Below are 16,258 nucleotides of genomic sequence, written 5' to 3' on the forward strand. Positions count from 1 at the left end.
CTGGCAGGGGAAAACTGTCAGAGAGGCTATTGAACTCCCCGCGACTACGTGTCCAGAAAACTACCTCTGGAACCTTCAAATCACCTAAGTTATTAAGAACCAGCGTTCGGCGCGCCCTCCGGGCGCACCTAACGCTGGATCGGTGCGCTGCTGGCGCACGCATTAGCACCGATAATTTATTTCTGAGCATCCTCTGGAACCGGAACACAGACCATTCGCTATCCAAATGTCCGGACAAAATGAGCGATGTCCTTCCGAAAAGCTGGCGGAAGGCGATTGCTCTCCACGGAAAGGCTATTCGATTGATCCTTCTCCCTTGTCAGATCTCGCTGCTGTTTCTCCCCTCATTCAGCCGATGCCGAATGCTGAGTTAGTGAGCAGGATAACACGAAAGGATGCCGAGTTCCCATTGTCATAGAGCATGAAGCGATCGAAGCGGATCCGGCTCCGAAAGGCCCGTGCACTGTGACCTAGAGGTGCTAGGAGGAGGAGGAATCACGGACATGAGCGATCTCGCTGCCGAAGTTCCCATCAAGGAGCAAGGAGTCAACGACAGGAGCGGAAGTGTGCGCTCCGCTCCGCGACGCGCCATATGGGAATGACCGTTGGAGCACGGGCAGCGACCGCGTCACAGCGCGACGGCGCGGCGGCTATAGATCGAGCAGATCCTCTCCGGAGGCTACATACTGATTCCGGGATGAAGTCCGAGCTTGTGATAGGCTTTTGAGCGATGGGGGAGGTGTATGAATTGAATGTCAATTCGATTTCTCCGCTCTGCCGTAAAACAGATACACTGACGAACCACTGTTGAGCCACGGCCAGCGGCGGCAGCACTGGTGTGGCGAGGGCAATTAGATGACGTCATAATTCGAACTTCTGTTGGCGAAATTGCGCATTCAGACGCAAAGTTACGCGACGCAACTTGGCCTGCGGTGTCATGAGGACCGCTCCGATGCCTCGACGAAATTTGGTACCGATTGCACCCCTCCTTCGGGTAGCTGCCATAGACCTCAACGTGACGCACAGACGGCGTTTATTATAGTGTAGGGGATCATTGGACATTGAAACTAAACGTGGTGCGTTATGATGCATTGTGGTACTCAAGGGTGCCGCCGGAGTAAACGATCCTGCCACTGAGCTGTCAATCGTGGTACGAAAGCGGCGAAATATCAGGTATTGTACTGGGGTATCAGCACATCGTCTCCCACGCAACTCCGGAGGCGAGTCGAATGATAAGCGCGCCCGACACATCCACGTTTGCATACGCGCCGCCGCGTGGTCACCTCACGACCGAACTGAATCATTTAGATAATTGGAACCATATAGACAGGATCCGGTTCCAGAACCGTCTCGGATGCTCAAAGCCGGAAAACTGAATCTCAGCCACACCGAATCCGGACGCAGAATATGATCCGATACAGCCAACGGCTTGCAATATTCGACTTTCCCTTTTCACCATCGGCTTTTACTTTCATCCTTTACCCCCTCATCGTGAGGACCGAGGAACTTTGGAGGTTTCGAGCAAGGAGCTATATTCCTGATTCGCTGAATGAGGGCTCGGGACTCTCATCCGAATTTGAAACTTACTGCGATAAAATTCATACATATATCAAATCACGGCTCCGCTCGACTACTTGATCGTTTGGATCGGGACTTCATAAAGATAGAAACATATCGTTGAGAACCCGGGATTCTCATGCAGGATTCTCATGCGGGACCGAACTTCATTGGCTTCATGAGAGTGCGTCCGAACTTCATCCTCCGTGTCGAGACTTGAGATGACAGGAGCATATCGTTGAGGATCCAGGATTTTCATCTGGAATCGAACCTCATCGGCTTCGGAAGAGTGCGGCCAGACTTTATCTTCTGGATCGGGACCTTATCGGTTGAAACTTATCTTTGAGGACCCCAAATCAGAATCCAAAATCGGAATTCATCGCAAAACTTCAACTATCTATATCTCGATTTCATAATCATAGACTGAAACAATAAATCTTCCCTCGATTCGCTTCATAGACTTCATCGCGATCTCGCGATAAGTCCCCTCGAGTACGTTGACGTAGTTCTACGCAACCCACAGGTTTGGCATCAAGCTAAACCTGCACTGAATTTTTTTTATTAAACCGATCTCTGCCAGAGCCGATGAATCAGTCACGTCAGTCGAAGGCGGCGGCTCATGAGTGAATCGGAGTGGACACGAGGAATTCGCCTCGGCGAGAGGCTTGCGAGATAGAGCAGCGCAGCAACAACCTCCCCAAGAAAACAATTCGGCGAAACGACGAACTACTCGAGAAAAACTCGCGAGAGTTTCGCGAACAGCGACCGTAATCCGAATCGGAGGGCTGGGATCGATTCAGCGTCTACCGACAGGGAAAAAACTCGGCCGAGCTAAGGTCAGCGGAGACATCGTTATGAGAACAAGGACACCAATTCGTTTTCGTGAATTCGCTCGAAGAGTAAGTCCCTGGATCGCGAATGGGAGAACTTCGGCAAAAAGCGGGCAAATGTAAAGCATTTCGAACAGAATCACAATAGAAGTGAGAAGTCGACCGTCCGGACGGTGTCCGAAATCCATCCGAAGTACGATAATTTGCCGTGATTTTGCCGCCAACTTCTTCGTAAGCCATGAACGAGGAAGTCTTGACGGCCACACGATCAATCCGCATCGATCATCGTTGAGAAGGCGACGGTAAATTGCTGAAGGTAGCTTGCTAATACATGCGCTTCGCAGATGTATGTTTCTCATTTATTGCTCATCAAAAACGGTTCTGACGGATTGTTGAGACTTCCACCGTCGAAATACCTCGCAGGCGCTCATGCAGAGGGAACCAGAGTGGTGAATTTACATCAGGTCCCTATCTCCTCGCTCCTATGTCCGGAGAGAAAGTTTTTGTCCTCGCACGTTCCCAGCCTTCCTCTCGATCAGATGTTGTGAAAATCGGAAGCTCGGTGTTCAGCGGGAAGATGATGCCCATCTAAGCTGGTTGGGGCGCCAAAATCTTCTCCCACGGAAAACGTTCGCATTTCCCTTGTTCCCGACGATTTCACGGTGTTGGGTGTGGACCGGAAGATTGAATGTTCGTTCTCAAGAACAGCAACGAAGAATGAGCGTGAAAACGAGCGGACTAGGGGGAGCTCGTTCCTGCGAGCGAGGAATTCTTCGGGGCGCGCTCGAAATTTCCCGATCAAAGTCAGTCAGGGATTCCTGCAGACATGCGGCGAGCGACGGCGAAGGGAATTCAGGAGGGACCGTCCCTTGCGGATTATCTCGCAAGCACGAAATTCGATCCGCTCATCAGCTCATTCCTAATTTTTTAAGACAGTCGACACAACGGACGGGAAGAAGTCCTAGATTACCGTTCCGTCCGGTAGGCCAGAGCTGTATATATGTACATGGTACTCTCCTTCCGCTGCAGTGACTCATTTCGTTCTCGGACCAATTGTCTAAGACCGTCTGCATGAAATTTCCTCATTCGTGTCCAGAGGAGAAGAGATTTACTCTTGGCACTGAATTGTCGTACATTCACACGATGGATTCGTTTGATTGGCTCTAATTGCTCACACGCGATGCACGGATCTGGTGTGCTCGATTGCTCCACCGTCAAATGATCGTATCCTCTGACCATGAAGGGAGTCGTCGGAAGTAGGAACAGATAGTCCAGAAAATAGACTATACACTCGATCTAGCCCTCGCATTAGCGGACGTCTCGACTCGGGGGTCGTTGTCGATTCAGAAAACACTTCGAGCGTCTGAACAAGTCCAAGACGCGTTGCTTGGTCACAACTCCAAGCCGAGAAATATCCGCTGCCTAGGAAAGGCTCGGCATTGAGGGATCGACAGTTGGAACCCCGACGAGATCTCGTCTCTCTAACTCGCATTGGACGGGGGAAGGGCGGCCCTGCCTTTGGAACATAGATCCGAGCATATTGAGACGAACACCTTTTGCTGGAGTTCCGGTCCGTGTATTTGGCGCAGCGGCAACGATCCTTCCTCCACCTGCCGAGTTAATTCTACCTTGTTTCTTGGACAGTACTGCATGTTTACGGCGAGCTGGGGACCTCACCTGCCCGTGGAGCACAGCGCCGATTGGGTCGCTTCCCCGCCGAGATTTCAAAGCGAAGAATCGTATGTCCCCGAGCCCTAATCTGAGGAAATCATGGGCTGAGTGAACCCTCGTCCTCGCCTCGTTTAAGCGGCCCGAACAGACCAGCCCAGCCTGTCGCGTAGAACTGAGCGTTCGGTGCTCGGTCGTTCATGGCGCCAGGGACCCAGTGCCCGAGACCACGTCAGGATGGCCTGGTCTCGTTGGATCGAATATCCCCGCTTCGGAAAGTCCTCGAATCGAGCCCGGGAGATATACACTCGAGCCCTGGAAAGATGCTTTCCCGGGAATGTGGAGGGTTCTCCTTTGATTTCATTTTGCAACTCTGCTTCCCCTTAGGTAATGCCGTCTGGAAGTGGCCATGGATTGTGTCACCAGTCACCACGTACCACCGGCCGACGACGGGCACGAATGCAGACGCGCGGGCTCAGGCACTCGCTGGCGCAAACAAACACACGGGCGGACGAGCACTCGGAGTGAGTCTTTTATTCTAGAGCAGATTGTTGCTGGATCATTGTTATTTATTGGAGCACTGGCTTTGATACGGCTCTTAGTTTTCTATGGGAATACTCCGACTGAGTGCCTAGTTGCCAGCCCACTTCCCTTCACGATCCGAGCGCGAGCGACCACAGGCTCCCGTTGCCGCATTCGGCTCGTACCGAAATCCGCTCTTTTATATTCATTTACTCTTTTATTCGATTCGGCACGACTAGGGAAATCCAGAGGCAATGGTGGCCTTTGATCGCGGACCACCAACACGCATGCCTCGGCACAGCCTTTCGACGAAGATCTCACGAGCTAGACTAGCTCGTGGGTTACGAGGGGAGAAAGTTCCAGGCGTTGAAGGGACAGCGAAAAAAAAGACTTAAAAATATGTGATCTTTTTCTAAAGTGTCTTTTCCAGCTGGTTGAACTGGGTGACATAGTCAAGTGTTGAAAGGAGGGAAATAGGTGGTATAAATGCAACGTTTAAGCCTTACGGAAAAACAAGCGGAACAGCGACCGAAAACCTCACAATGAGGACAGCAGCTGCTGCTGCCTTACTGCTTTCGAAACGGGAGAAATGTCTAATGGAAATAGTTTCAGAGATTGGAGTTCTCGTCTTGAAGATGTGAACAGCCCTCGAAGTTCGGAGCAATCAGTCTGGCTCAAAGCAGGATTCTTCTCCGTGATTCATGAATTCATGACAGTGGTCTCGCGGAATATCGTGCTCTATGGATTTCCAGTGTGAGAGGAATGCGGTCTCCAGGGAGCCAGAGTTCTGACCCAAGCTTGATCCTGGGAAAGTTCTTCCAGACTTGAAAGTTCCGCGCTGCTCCTTCGCGATCATTGAATACTTCTACGCCGGATGGGGAAACTCTCAGCATCTGATGTAACTCGAATGATGGGAACAACGGACCAGCGCGTATAACTAACAACAACAGCTGTTTTTTTTCATGATCAAGAAAATTCCCAGTGCGGCAACAGTGGTTTTGCATTCGCCTGGAGAATCTCCCGCTCCTTTCACTTTCGAGGCGTCGAAAATCCCGAACCCGTTCAGCTTGAGCTTCGATCGAGATGTGTCCTACGATTTCCTTCTCACCCAGGCTTCCGGTCACCCCAATGGCCTGCAATGAGCCTTTCGAGTATCTTTGCATGGATGCGCACCGCTAGGTTGAATTTCCGATCACCGTGATTGCTCGCCGCGTCTCATCCCGTGGATGCGGAAGATTTCACTATGCATCGTCAAACTCAAGGGTCCGACGGCCATTGGAGAGGAGCTCCCCGAAAAATGAAAAAAACGGTCGGTGGAAATTCTCGAAGAACTTCGTAAAGCCCAAGGCTCCGCGAAAGATACGCGCAGTAAAGCCAAGTGAATAAATTGCTCACTCAGCTCACAGACGAGCGAAACGTCACTTCAGCGCGCCGGGCAAAATTTGGGAGCTGTTTCAACAGATCGGGGCCAACCCACGGCTGCCGAAGAGCAACCGTTACGAAGTGTTTTGGCGTAGTCCGCCAATAAACCTAACTCCCATAACGACCGCTAGAAAGAGAAGTGACCGACTGTGCCACTGCGGATCGTTTGACAAATCTCCCTACCGCGAGCCAGACGAACGAAAATCTGCTGCGATTTTCCTCGATCCGCCACCGTTGACTCCGAACGACCAGACCTAAAGACAATGATCATAATCATATAGCATACGATAAAAGCGAGAGTTCCCACGAAAAGAAACAACCACTCTTCAGGTGGTCGCCGCTTCTTTCCACGGAAAACGGGACATGGTAGGAAGAAACCGACCCCGGGTCATAAAGCCCTCCGAGATAAAAGATTGAAAAAATTCTGGCTCCGGACCGACGTCAGCGTTTCAATTTTTGTCGTCGTGACGGCGATCTTCAGTTTTCGAAAGCGAGGAGAAAGCGGTCCACGAGAGATTCTCTATCTCGAGATGTAGGTTCGGCGTGCTGCGAGAGGCGAACTTTCACTTCTAGGGTGATGTCGCCGCTGCTGCCGCTGCTTCGAAAAGGGTCATCTGCGAGTGAATCTAAATTCTCTTCCGGGGGATGCCTCCGACGTCCGCTTGCTCGCTCGTTCACTGACTGCTTCACTCCTTTCGCTCTTCATGGTCCAGGATATTATCAGCAACCTCATGCGCATGAAGTCCGGCGACTGACTTCGAAATACTCATTCTTCTACCAGGCTAAGCTTTGCCCCGCTCCGGCCCGCGCTTTTCACGGAACTTATCTGCTCCCCTCCCCCTTCCGCACCGCCGGCAGAGGGGTGTGGACGCCGATCTTGCCGGAATTTTCAAGATACCAGATGCACACGGCTGTCGATCGCCGTACAGAAAAAGTTAGCTTCCTCGTTTTTAGCGTCTACGGCCTGCGTTCTGATTGAAGCGGAAAAAGCGCCGGTCAATATCATTAGACGGGTTTCCGGAGCTATTGGCGTCAGAAAAGAGGAACGAAGGGGACGAGGAATGAGCGTACTGTCTCTTTTGACGTACTTCCCGCGAGACGACTTTCGGACCTTGTTTCGAATTGTCGTTGGCGTTCAAGTCGCTGTGTTCATGTTGTCTTTGATGCTGATGTCATTGCAGAAGCAACATCTTCAAGATCTGTAGACGGTGTTGCTTTTATTGTTGTTGCTGCTGCTGCCGCGGCGGCTGCTCAAGAAAGAGGGGGAAGAGAACCAATACAAAAGGGCTCTTCGTTTCCTCCACAATGGGCACTTGCAAACAATGTGAGGACTGCGCACCGCACAACTTTCCAAAATCGAGCGGCGTCACGCAAACACTCATGAATTCTATACGGACCTCCTTAGCAGTTCTGCAATCCGCTAATGAATGCCCACATTACGGTCGTATCACGGCAATGATCATTGTGCGGAACGCATCTCCCTCTTTGACGTCTTGTTCATACAGCTCGGAGAGATGGCAGCTTCGGTCAGCCGTGGTCTGCTTCTTCCACAGCTACGGCTGATTTTTCGAAGGGTAGCCGTGAACTCGATAAATCGAAACCATTATGTCTCGACTGGAATTTTACAGATCCAATATATTTGATTGTCAGATTCGAAGGCACCCACCGAAGACAACATACCGAGAAGAATGGACAATATTTCCCCCCTCGATTCTCCGTCCGAAGGAAACATTTTCCTCGGGAGCCATCGCTTCGTTTCTGAACGTTGCGCCGGTCGGTTCTGTACAATTTTCGCTCACGTTCCAGGGGAAGGATTCCTCACATTTGTCTTGAAAAGAAGGACTCATCGCTCCGAAGATCCTATATAGTCTTCTGAATGTCTTTTCTCCCCCGAACGAAGATCGCCCCGCTTTGTTGAAGGATCCATAGTCAGGATGCTCGTCGACATCCAGTCGAATCCTAATTCGACCGTCGGTATCGCCCCTGGGCTATTCTTTGGACGAATAGGGATATCGTCGCACAAGAACTTCACATATTCCGGCCTGGAAACCGTCATACCGAGTCTTCTGAGTCGAGCGGGAGCGATGACCCTCGTAGGATGGTTTCGACTTCGCCACCTGCATATATCGCCGCACCGATCCACATTCTCTTCTCGGGGAGAGAGCCACAAAATTTGTGATACAATCGCAGCTTCCGGTGATTTTGGATAGTCTCAGCTCGCTGATCGAAGGATCGAGACTACCGCCGGACACTGACGCAATAAATCTCGCGCCATCCCAGAAAGCACCGGAATGATTCTGGAGGAGAATTCCACGGAGGAATACGAGAACCGAACTTCGAATTATCTTGCTACCTGACGGAACTGATCAGCTCACAGGGCGGATACGCAGTCGCAAACCGTCAGAAACACTTCATTTTCACGCTTCTCTCCTAGTTCTAGACAGCCAAACAGAACCTATCATTCATCATGCAGACTTCGACACGCAATTATTGTTGCCAGCGGTTCTTGAAGAATATTATGCAACGTGCTCGGAGAAAATCTGCGCTGCGTCCGTCCGCCGAGCCCAGGAGTCAAGCAGTCATCTCAGCTGACGGACCGATTAATCGAGAAGAAAACTCCCGATAGGAATGATCGCGCACCGCGTACATTCGCTGAATTCACGAGGTGCGCAAGAACTCCCCCATCAAGCCGCTGACCACCTATGTAGCTGCCAAATGCAACTGAAAAAGGTGTCATCGATCGATGCTTCTTCGTATCCTACACAAGTTCCCTCATTCCGCGGACGTCCACCGCACGCTCAAAAATCGTCGAGAGAGTGAGCTCATAATCTGTGCGGAGGCTTCTTCGCCCCCTAATCATGCGACAAGAGGAGAATATTCTGATCATTCGAAGTGCGACATCGATTCCATGAGCTCATCATACTCGCTGTCGCGGTTCTCCCGGCAAGGAGTTGAGCAGGAATTCCACGATGCCAACGATCTCAGAAGTCATATTTCCGTAGCCGAACAGCTCCCGGAATGCTCCCGCTCCGCCGGAGAGAACTGGACAGTTCCTGATTGCGCCCTGTCCTACCAAGAGACGGAGACTTCGGGATACGGCCGCTCATCAATCCATGCGGCTCCGATGTCAGCTTCATCCTCTTGACGGAGAACGACCTAGGAGTACGAGCCGACTAGATACTGTACCAACAGGGAATCGACAGAGCAGCCGAAACGCGCTGACGGCCCAGCCGCCTGAACGCGAACGTCCTTCAGCGGGAAGGAATCGTCGTAAACAACAACCCCAGAAACAGCTTACGAAACAGGAAAATGAATCGGAGAATCAAATTAACTTCTCCATATTTATATTATTTTTTTATACAGCATATATACATTTGGGCAACGCAGATCTCTACGAGTCGATCACGGTCAATATGAGAATAATGTACAATAACTCCACTGGTCCTTGATACACGAAACGGGAAGAATCGGCGAAGTGTTCATCGTCGGTTGAAGTGCTTCCGGAATTTTTCGAGATGAGCGTCGTCTGATGCCCGCATCGGGCCGCCCGGCTCGCGCTCTCGACGGACTTGTTCTTTTTTCGGTTTCTTTTGCTGAGATTCGAAGTTCACGGAAATATTCGTTGGCACTAGAGACGTTTCCTTACGCTTGCCCGACATTCTTTCGTGGAGCATTTTCATCTTGGCCTCTTCCGTTGCTTCGATATTGCGAATTCGTTCTTCCATACCGAGGTCAACTTCGGGAATGCCGGCCAACATCTGGTTGGATAACATTTCTTCGTTTTTCTGCCCTTGCGAACGCTCGAGATGGTTGGGAAGTATCTGCATGAGAAGATCTTCACTTTTAAGAGACAGCGGCTTCGCTTCAGCTTCTGTCTGCTGTTGTGTCCCTTGGCGTTTCTTCAGCTCAGCCTCAATGTACTTCATCATGTCCGCATCTTCGTCGCGCTCATTGGTCTCTGACGCGAATTGATTCCCGATCACAATCGTTTCCGTCGACGACGCTTTCATATCGGTCAAGCCCCCACCCGAATCTATTTTAAAGGGATCCGAAACTTTCTCTTCAGTGTCCGCGACCGGTTTGCCGAGGATCAGCGCCTCGACAGAAACACCGTGGGGGCGCTTGCGTAACTTCTGCAATTCTTTCGTGTCTTCGAGTACGCTCCTGTCTACGTGATCGTCCTCGTCGTCGATGAGCGGCGTGGTCCTGAGGCACTTCTTCCGCTTACTTTTTTTGAAAACGATTTGCGGTACTTCGTCGACGGTGTCCGCTACTCCCGCTTTTGAAGAGGACGCTGTGTCGTCGCTCGCCATTGCCAATATAAAGGATCACAAACTCGAGCTTGAACTACCAGCGGCTGTTGGGTGCCGAGAATCCCGGAGCGAAGGATTTTTCTAGCTAAAGAACGCTCTTTCGTTCGACAAGCTGATCGAGACACCGCCACACAGACCGCCGAAGAACAACACAGACAATGATAGCTGTGATCTATGCCTGGGCTGGAGAAAGGCATGCGGCTTATGTGCGATCCCATAAATTGGGAAAATATTGAGAGGAACTGGCACCCCTCGGGACGTTTCAGGACGAAGGAAATTCACTTTGGAGTTGTCAACATTGTCCCATCCAACAAGTGACCGATCCAGGAACGCCGATTATGACCAATACCACTTCGAGTGGCATGGCGTAAGCGAGAAGTCGAAGAGGTTTATGTATAAGGCCGATTGCGTCGCTTCCTAAAGAGCCAATCCTAGTCAGGAACAAAACGCTCGCTTCGACCGACCGGCTGTCGAAAGAAAAAGCTCTTCTCCAGAGCCACCCGAAGACACTTGCGGGAAGACCCAACGCGACCCAGATCTGCTCCTCTTCAGAAACAAATCGACCAACGCCTTCCTCCACCGTTGGGACGCTTTAACGGGCTTCCTGAGTGAAAAAAAGTCGGGGAAATCTGCCTCATTTTCAGCTAGACCACATTCCTCGACGTAACACGACTTGTGGATGAGGGCAAGTCTCGCACGTAGCGCCGTCCAGCTTCGTGGCTGATTCTGCGGGGTGCCATCTTCCAGCGTCTGTCCCGGGTCGTAGCGGCGATCGCGGTTTCTCTTTTCGCTGAGGAGACAGTCATGCCGAATTGCGGCAGAGCCAAAGGAGTCCCTTCCAGCTAAGGAAAACCAGAAACGGGATGAGCGGGCACGTGGAGCCCGCCTCCTGCCGGTGAACGTCCCCGCCGAAGAGATGACCACGGTCGGTCTTCGGACCGCGGGCCGTACGCATTCCACAGGCGGGTATTCGATCGCCATCAATTCAGATCCTGCAGTACGTCGATACGCTTACGCTCTTCACAATAACCAGTTTCCACTCTGGCAATCGTATAGAAGTCCGGCTTTGAATGGATCTGTCGCACGGCATTGCCCCGCTGTCTGATCCTCCACTGTACTCCCGGGGGGCGGGCTCCGGTCGAAGAGAAACCCAAGCGAGCATTAGATAAGGTGAACATGACGTTTTCCATTTTCGAGCTGGCGAAGATGAAGGGCTCTGAATTACGGAGATCTATCCCCCGAGAACCTCGTTTATATTCCGCCGACGACGTGGGTCGCGCAAGGCATCGTAACTTTCCACAACAGCCACCGGGGCGACTGTCGGCCCTTCCAGACGCTCGTCGGACGGAGTGACGACGTTTTCAAGCGATGTCCTTCTCTAGCTGATAGCAGATTGCGGGCACCGATGCCAAGGCCGAATGAAATGTCTGAGTTCCTCATTTGTTGGTGTTCTCAACCCGAGGTGCGAGCGCCTCAGTAAATACGCGCTGTACCGCGAGCACCGGAGAATGCAGCCGCCGTGATTAGTCTCCGGTATTTGTGGCCGAAGCGATCGTCGACGTTTCGACCTATGTCAACTTCACCTGCAGTCACCCACTGACGGTTGGTGTCGCGACCGCTTCTGCTGTGGGGACTGGTCGAGAAAATGGACCGTCGGAAGGTTATCTCCATTCCTGTCTTCATAACTACAAGATGTCTGTCTTTTTGCTCAATCCCGCGGTTTTCTGGCTCCCCGAGCACCCCGTGACATTTCACGCAGAAGACGGTAATTTCATCTGCATCGTCGAGAAGAAGCAGAAATACTCTGCGATTTCGACGGTACCCTCGCGTCACGTCTCTTCAACAACGCCGAGTCGATCAGCCGGCTGGCTAGCGGACTGGCGGGTTGACTGGTGCCTTGCTTCGGATGCAAAACCTCCTCCATATGAACGAGAAGCGGCGTCATCGCCGCTACTCGACAACCAATCTAGTAGCTGACGCCGCTTCTTCTGCTGTCGACGTTGTAAAGCATATTGGTGCCAGTTGGCGCCGGTAAAGACGGGCGTCGTCCGTAAAAGCTGCTCTGATGGAACAACGTTTCAATAGACGCTGGCTCCGGGTATTCCAGCGTACGTTGCATCGATCGACAGAAAGAATCAACGTACGCACCGGACCGGCTGCCGCGACAGAATCGTCCATCGAACCACATAACGTTTTTCTGTCCACTCGTACGGACGCCGCGGAACATTCTAGACGCTTCGGCGGTCTCGGATGCTGAAGAATCCCGGATGAGAAACATGCGGAACCGGCGGCGCGATTATCCGTCGTGCCTGGAAGGAACGTTCCCGGACCTTCGGAACTCGGGTTGCGTATCTGTTCGTGCCGTCCGTTCACCACCGTCGTCCTGGCCGCTCACACCTTAGCGTGACTGGACAATGAACGCGCCGTTCAGCGAGCGAACATTGCTTAAAAAAGCCGTGACGTCTCGACGACGCCAAAACCTAATTGAAGATATTCAGTGAACGAACAATGCGCAGCCGAGCTAGGTAGCCGTTCTTATATGGCGCTTCATTGTGTCCGATGTCGGCCGAACGACGGGCTGACCAAGTGAACCAGTAAGACGACCGTCGAAGATGACCGCGCTGTCACTCCTACCACGAACGACACACACAGCGACGGCGCCGGCTGAGGTAAAGGCAGCGGAGCGCAAGCCACAGCTCATTCAATTGCCACGTGTGTTTTGCGGTCTTCAACTCTCCTTCCCTTCATAGTCGATGGACACATTTCTGAAGTTCGGGAGAAGGATCGTGACGATGACCGGAGTATCTGACCGGAAACGAAGTCTCCAGAGGACAGGGCTTATAAGGGAAATACGAGCGACCGAGAGATGACCGGGTGTACCCCTGTAGGGCTCATTTCAAGACGGAGAATTTCGCCCTCTATTGGTCTTCGTGAGGTCAACAGCACCGTACTCAAACTCCAGCCGACGCCGGGGAGAGCTCGAGGGGTCAGCGCGTCCAAGAATTCCAGTGCGAAAGAGAATTTCCGCGACACTGGTCGCTTCGCTCGGGCGGGAGGTTGCGGGATCCGCTTGCCGTTGCCGAGCAAGAATCCTTACGGAAGCGGAGCTGCCCGCTCTGATACACCTGGGTGCATCTGCTCCCTGGATTCGCCCTCCAATACAACGCTGTGGACGATCCCAGCTGTGTGTTCCGTCTCGCGAGGGGTTCGGGATTCGGGAATACCGACTGGATCGAGTAACCGAAGGCAGGACGCCGGTCACATGGAACGGCCTCGGACGGCGGCTCATGCGGGAATACTCGATTTCGGCAAACAGGCACTCGCTCCGGCAATCGCTCTCGCTACCACCATAGTCCACAGTACAACGCGTTGCATAGCGAAAACTGGGCGATCTATCGTTGGTAATGTGGACAGTCAAGGCTGTGACCTAGAGCTCCACAATGGAACTCTATGACGGGAGGGGTTTTTAGATACATATAAATGTGGGAAGGAAAGAAACGCTATTTTATCTTCAATTTTTTCCGTGCACTCCCTCTGTGAAGCTGAGGGGAATTAGCTTGGCCACTGGAAGCTACAATGAATATCCCTGAGATCCGCCCTCATCTCGGTGTTTCTCTGATGATGAGTTTTCGCCGCGGTTTCACCCTGGAGTCTTAATTCCTTGACGAAATACGCGAACTTGTGTGAATACTCTCCAAGTCCAACTTGCGGGAAGTCAGTTCGTTTTCTAGTGGCGGCGGAAGTCGTGCTCAATGATGTTCGATGTTTCGGAAGGTTCTTCTCACAGGCGACCCGAATGTTTTCTGCTGTCTTCGGGGACAGAAGTAGATCTATTCATGCGCTCGCTTGAAAACAAGCTGTAAAAATTCATGAATTGCCGGGAAACGAAACAAATTTTTCGTGACTTCCGCCTGGACCCCTCCATATCGGTGTCGAAAACTTCGGGCGCGTCATTGGTCGAGCGATCGGTCGGTCGCTCGCTCGGTTAGCGGCGAACACGATCCTTCACGAACGATAAGCTTGCTGGTTCGGCCAACAAGTTCCCCCAGGTAACTGAAGCCGAGACAGAACGCACACAAAACATTCACAGAAACCGCTTCCGCCGGAGCGAGGCTTTCTTTTTTCCATGTTGGTTAGATGGAAAAAGGTCGCTCAACATCAGTCCGGTCGTCGAGCAGGCAAGGAAGCAAGCGACAACCAGTGGAGCCAAGTCAGGACGAAATGACAAAATAGTCGCCCGGCAATAACATCGACGAAACAAAGCGGCGAGAGCCAACGTCTTGCGTACAAAACAATTTTCAATAACAATGCACGTTTGATTCATAGCCAAGCCAATTCGCGGTGGTGCTGGCGTATCCTTTCCAGCTATTGTTCTCGGCACAGAAACCCCCACCGATTTTGCTTGACTCTTCGATCAGGAACCTCTTGCCGGAGTTGCATTACGTTCTTAATGCCCTCGTCTCTCCGGAAATTCGATGGCATTTTCTAAATCCCCCCATCCCGCTGATTTTTGACATTTTTTCTGCAGCTCGTCTTGATCTTTTCCATCTCGCGCTGCATTCTACGATCGTAAGGCTTCCGTCCCCTTCTCCGCGGCATTCCTCCCCCATCGCAATTTCTCAATGACCCGAACGTGCTAGCCTACGTGCCTATGACCAAGTGTTCATGAGCAATTATTATCTCCGCCGACCGGGACCGGTACCCCCTCATCACATTTGTAGTCGTCCCACCAGCCGTGCCGACTGACTGTCGTTCGGCCGTCTTTCACACCGTCTTTTGTCGAAATCTTATCCTTGACAACTTCCGAGGACGCAGCGCACCACTCAGGTATTGTTGCTTGGTGCTGACACGGTTTACATAACGCGCGACACATTAGACTCCCCTCGGACCCTGAGGGCTTCCTCTTCCATGAGAAGGACCACGAGCACCGGAAAGCTGCAGAAGGGGCAGAGAACCACTCAGGTCTGGGATTCGGAATAAATAAGTTCCAGCATCTCGCTTTGAAATCTTGAACTTTCGTAGTCCATCGCATGTGGGATCGCTCGGCTCCTTCAAGACGGAGTAATCGGACTTGGGAACATCTAAAATCTAAAACATGCTCGGCTCATTCAGAGAGGATAACTGGGTAGGCAAATTTGCTAAGCTGCCCGAAGATTGTAACTTTCAATGGTACTTAGTGATGCGTCGCTCGTCATCACACAATTCGATTGTGGAGAGCCGGGCGCGCCGAACAACACTTCTTCGCGACGACATTCGACAGCTGCGACTTTCATTGTCAAAGGTCAACACAAAATCTTCTCTTTGAATGGGTTCGCTCCACGGTGTTGACTCCTTGGCCCTGAACGCCTGGTGAGGAACCATCGGAAATCGATGCGGGAACGTTGATCTAGCCAGAAGATGTAATACACTTGGCTCTGCTTACCTGGAATAGAGACGACATCGTCAGAATATATGAAAGGCTCCTGCTCGACAAATCACAGTCAACAGCGCTGTCTGGTAGACTGATGGACGCCATTACGAGCTCCATCGTCACCTTCATCAACGTCATCACAATCAGCTCGAATTCCATGATTGTCATCACGGTTCTGGCGGGCTGAATGAGAGAGCTCTTAATTGACAGCTGACCACAGGCTTATAAAGAGGAACCTCCAAGGGCTTGCGAATTTACTCCTCATCACGATCACCAAAGCCCAGACTTTTCGGAACGTCCGGTCGGATGTTTGTGATGATGACCAGAGTTTGGTCGAACTCAATTATATGTAGCTAGATGATTGCCCTGACACAACCTTCAACCGAGGATATCCTAAAGGGAAGTCGATCGAAGCCCCAAGGGAGACGGACAAAACGATTCGTTCTCTTATTGCTCGCGAGGGAAAGCCTTCACTGAATACTCAAATGTATTCGGGGGTCACATCGCAAAGATGGCCGGCCAGAAGCCTTCTCATC

General features: G+C 51.8%; 1 protein-coding gene across 1 annotated transcript; it reads right to left on the minus strand.

The window, feature by feature from the left end:
- Positions 1-9,319: 9,319 nt before the first annotated feature.
- LOC100903198 (telomere length and silencing protein 1 homolog) lies at positions 9,320-10,459 on the minus strand. Its single transcript, XM_003737394.2, has one exon. The coding sequence runs from the start codon at positions 10,310-10,312 to the stop codon at positions 9,479-9,481; it is 834 nt and encodes a 277-aa protein (XP_003737442.1). The 5' UTR covers positions 10,313-10,459; the 3' UTR covers positions 9,320-9,478.
- Between the last annotated feature and the right edge of the window lie 5,799 nt (positions 10,460-16,258).

Source organism: Galendromus occidentalis, unplaced genomic scaffold, assembly GCF_000255335.2.
Source record: "Galendromus occidentalis unplaced genomic scaffold, Mocc_1.1 scf7180000075543, whole genome shotgun sequence".
Lineage (NCBI taxonomy): Eukaryota > Metazoa > Arthropoda > Arachnida > Mesostigmata > Phytoseiidae > Galendromus > Galendromus occidentalis.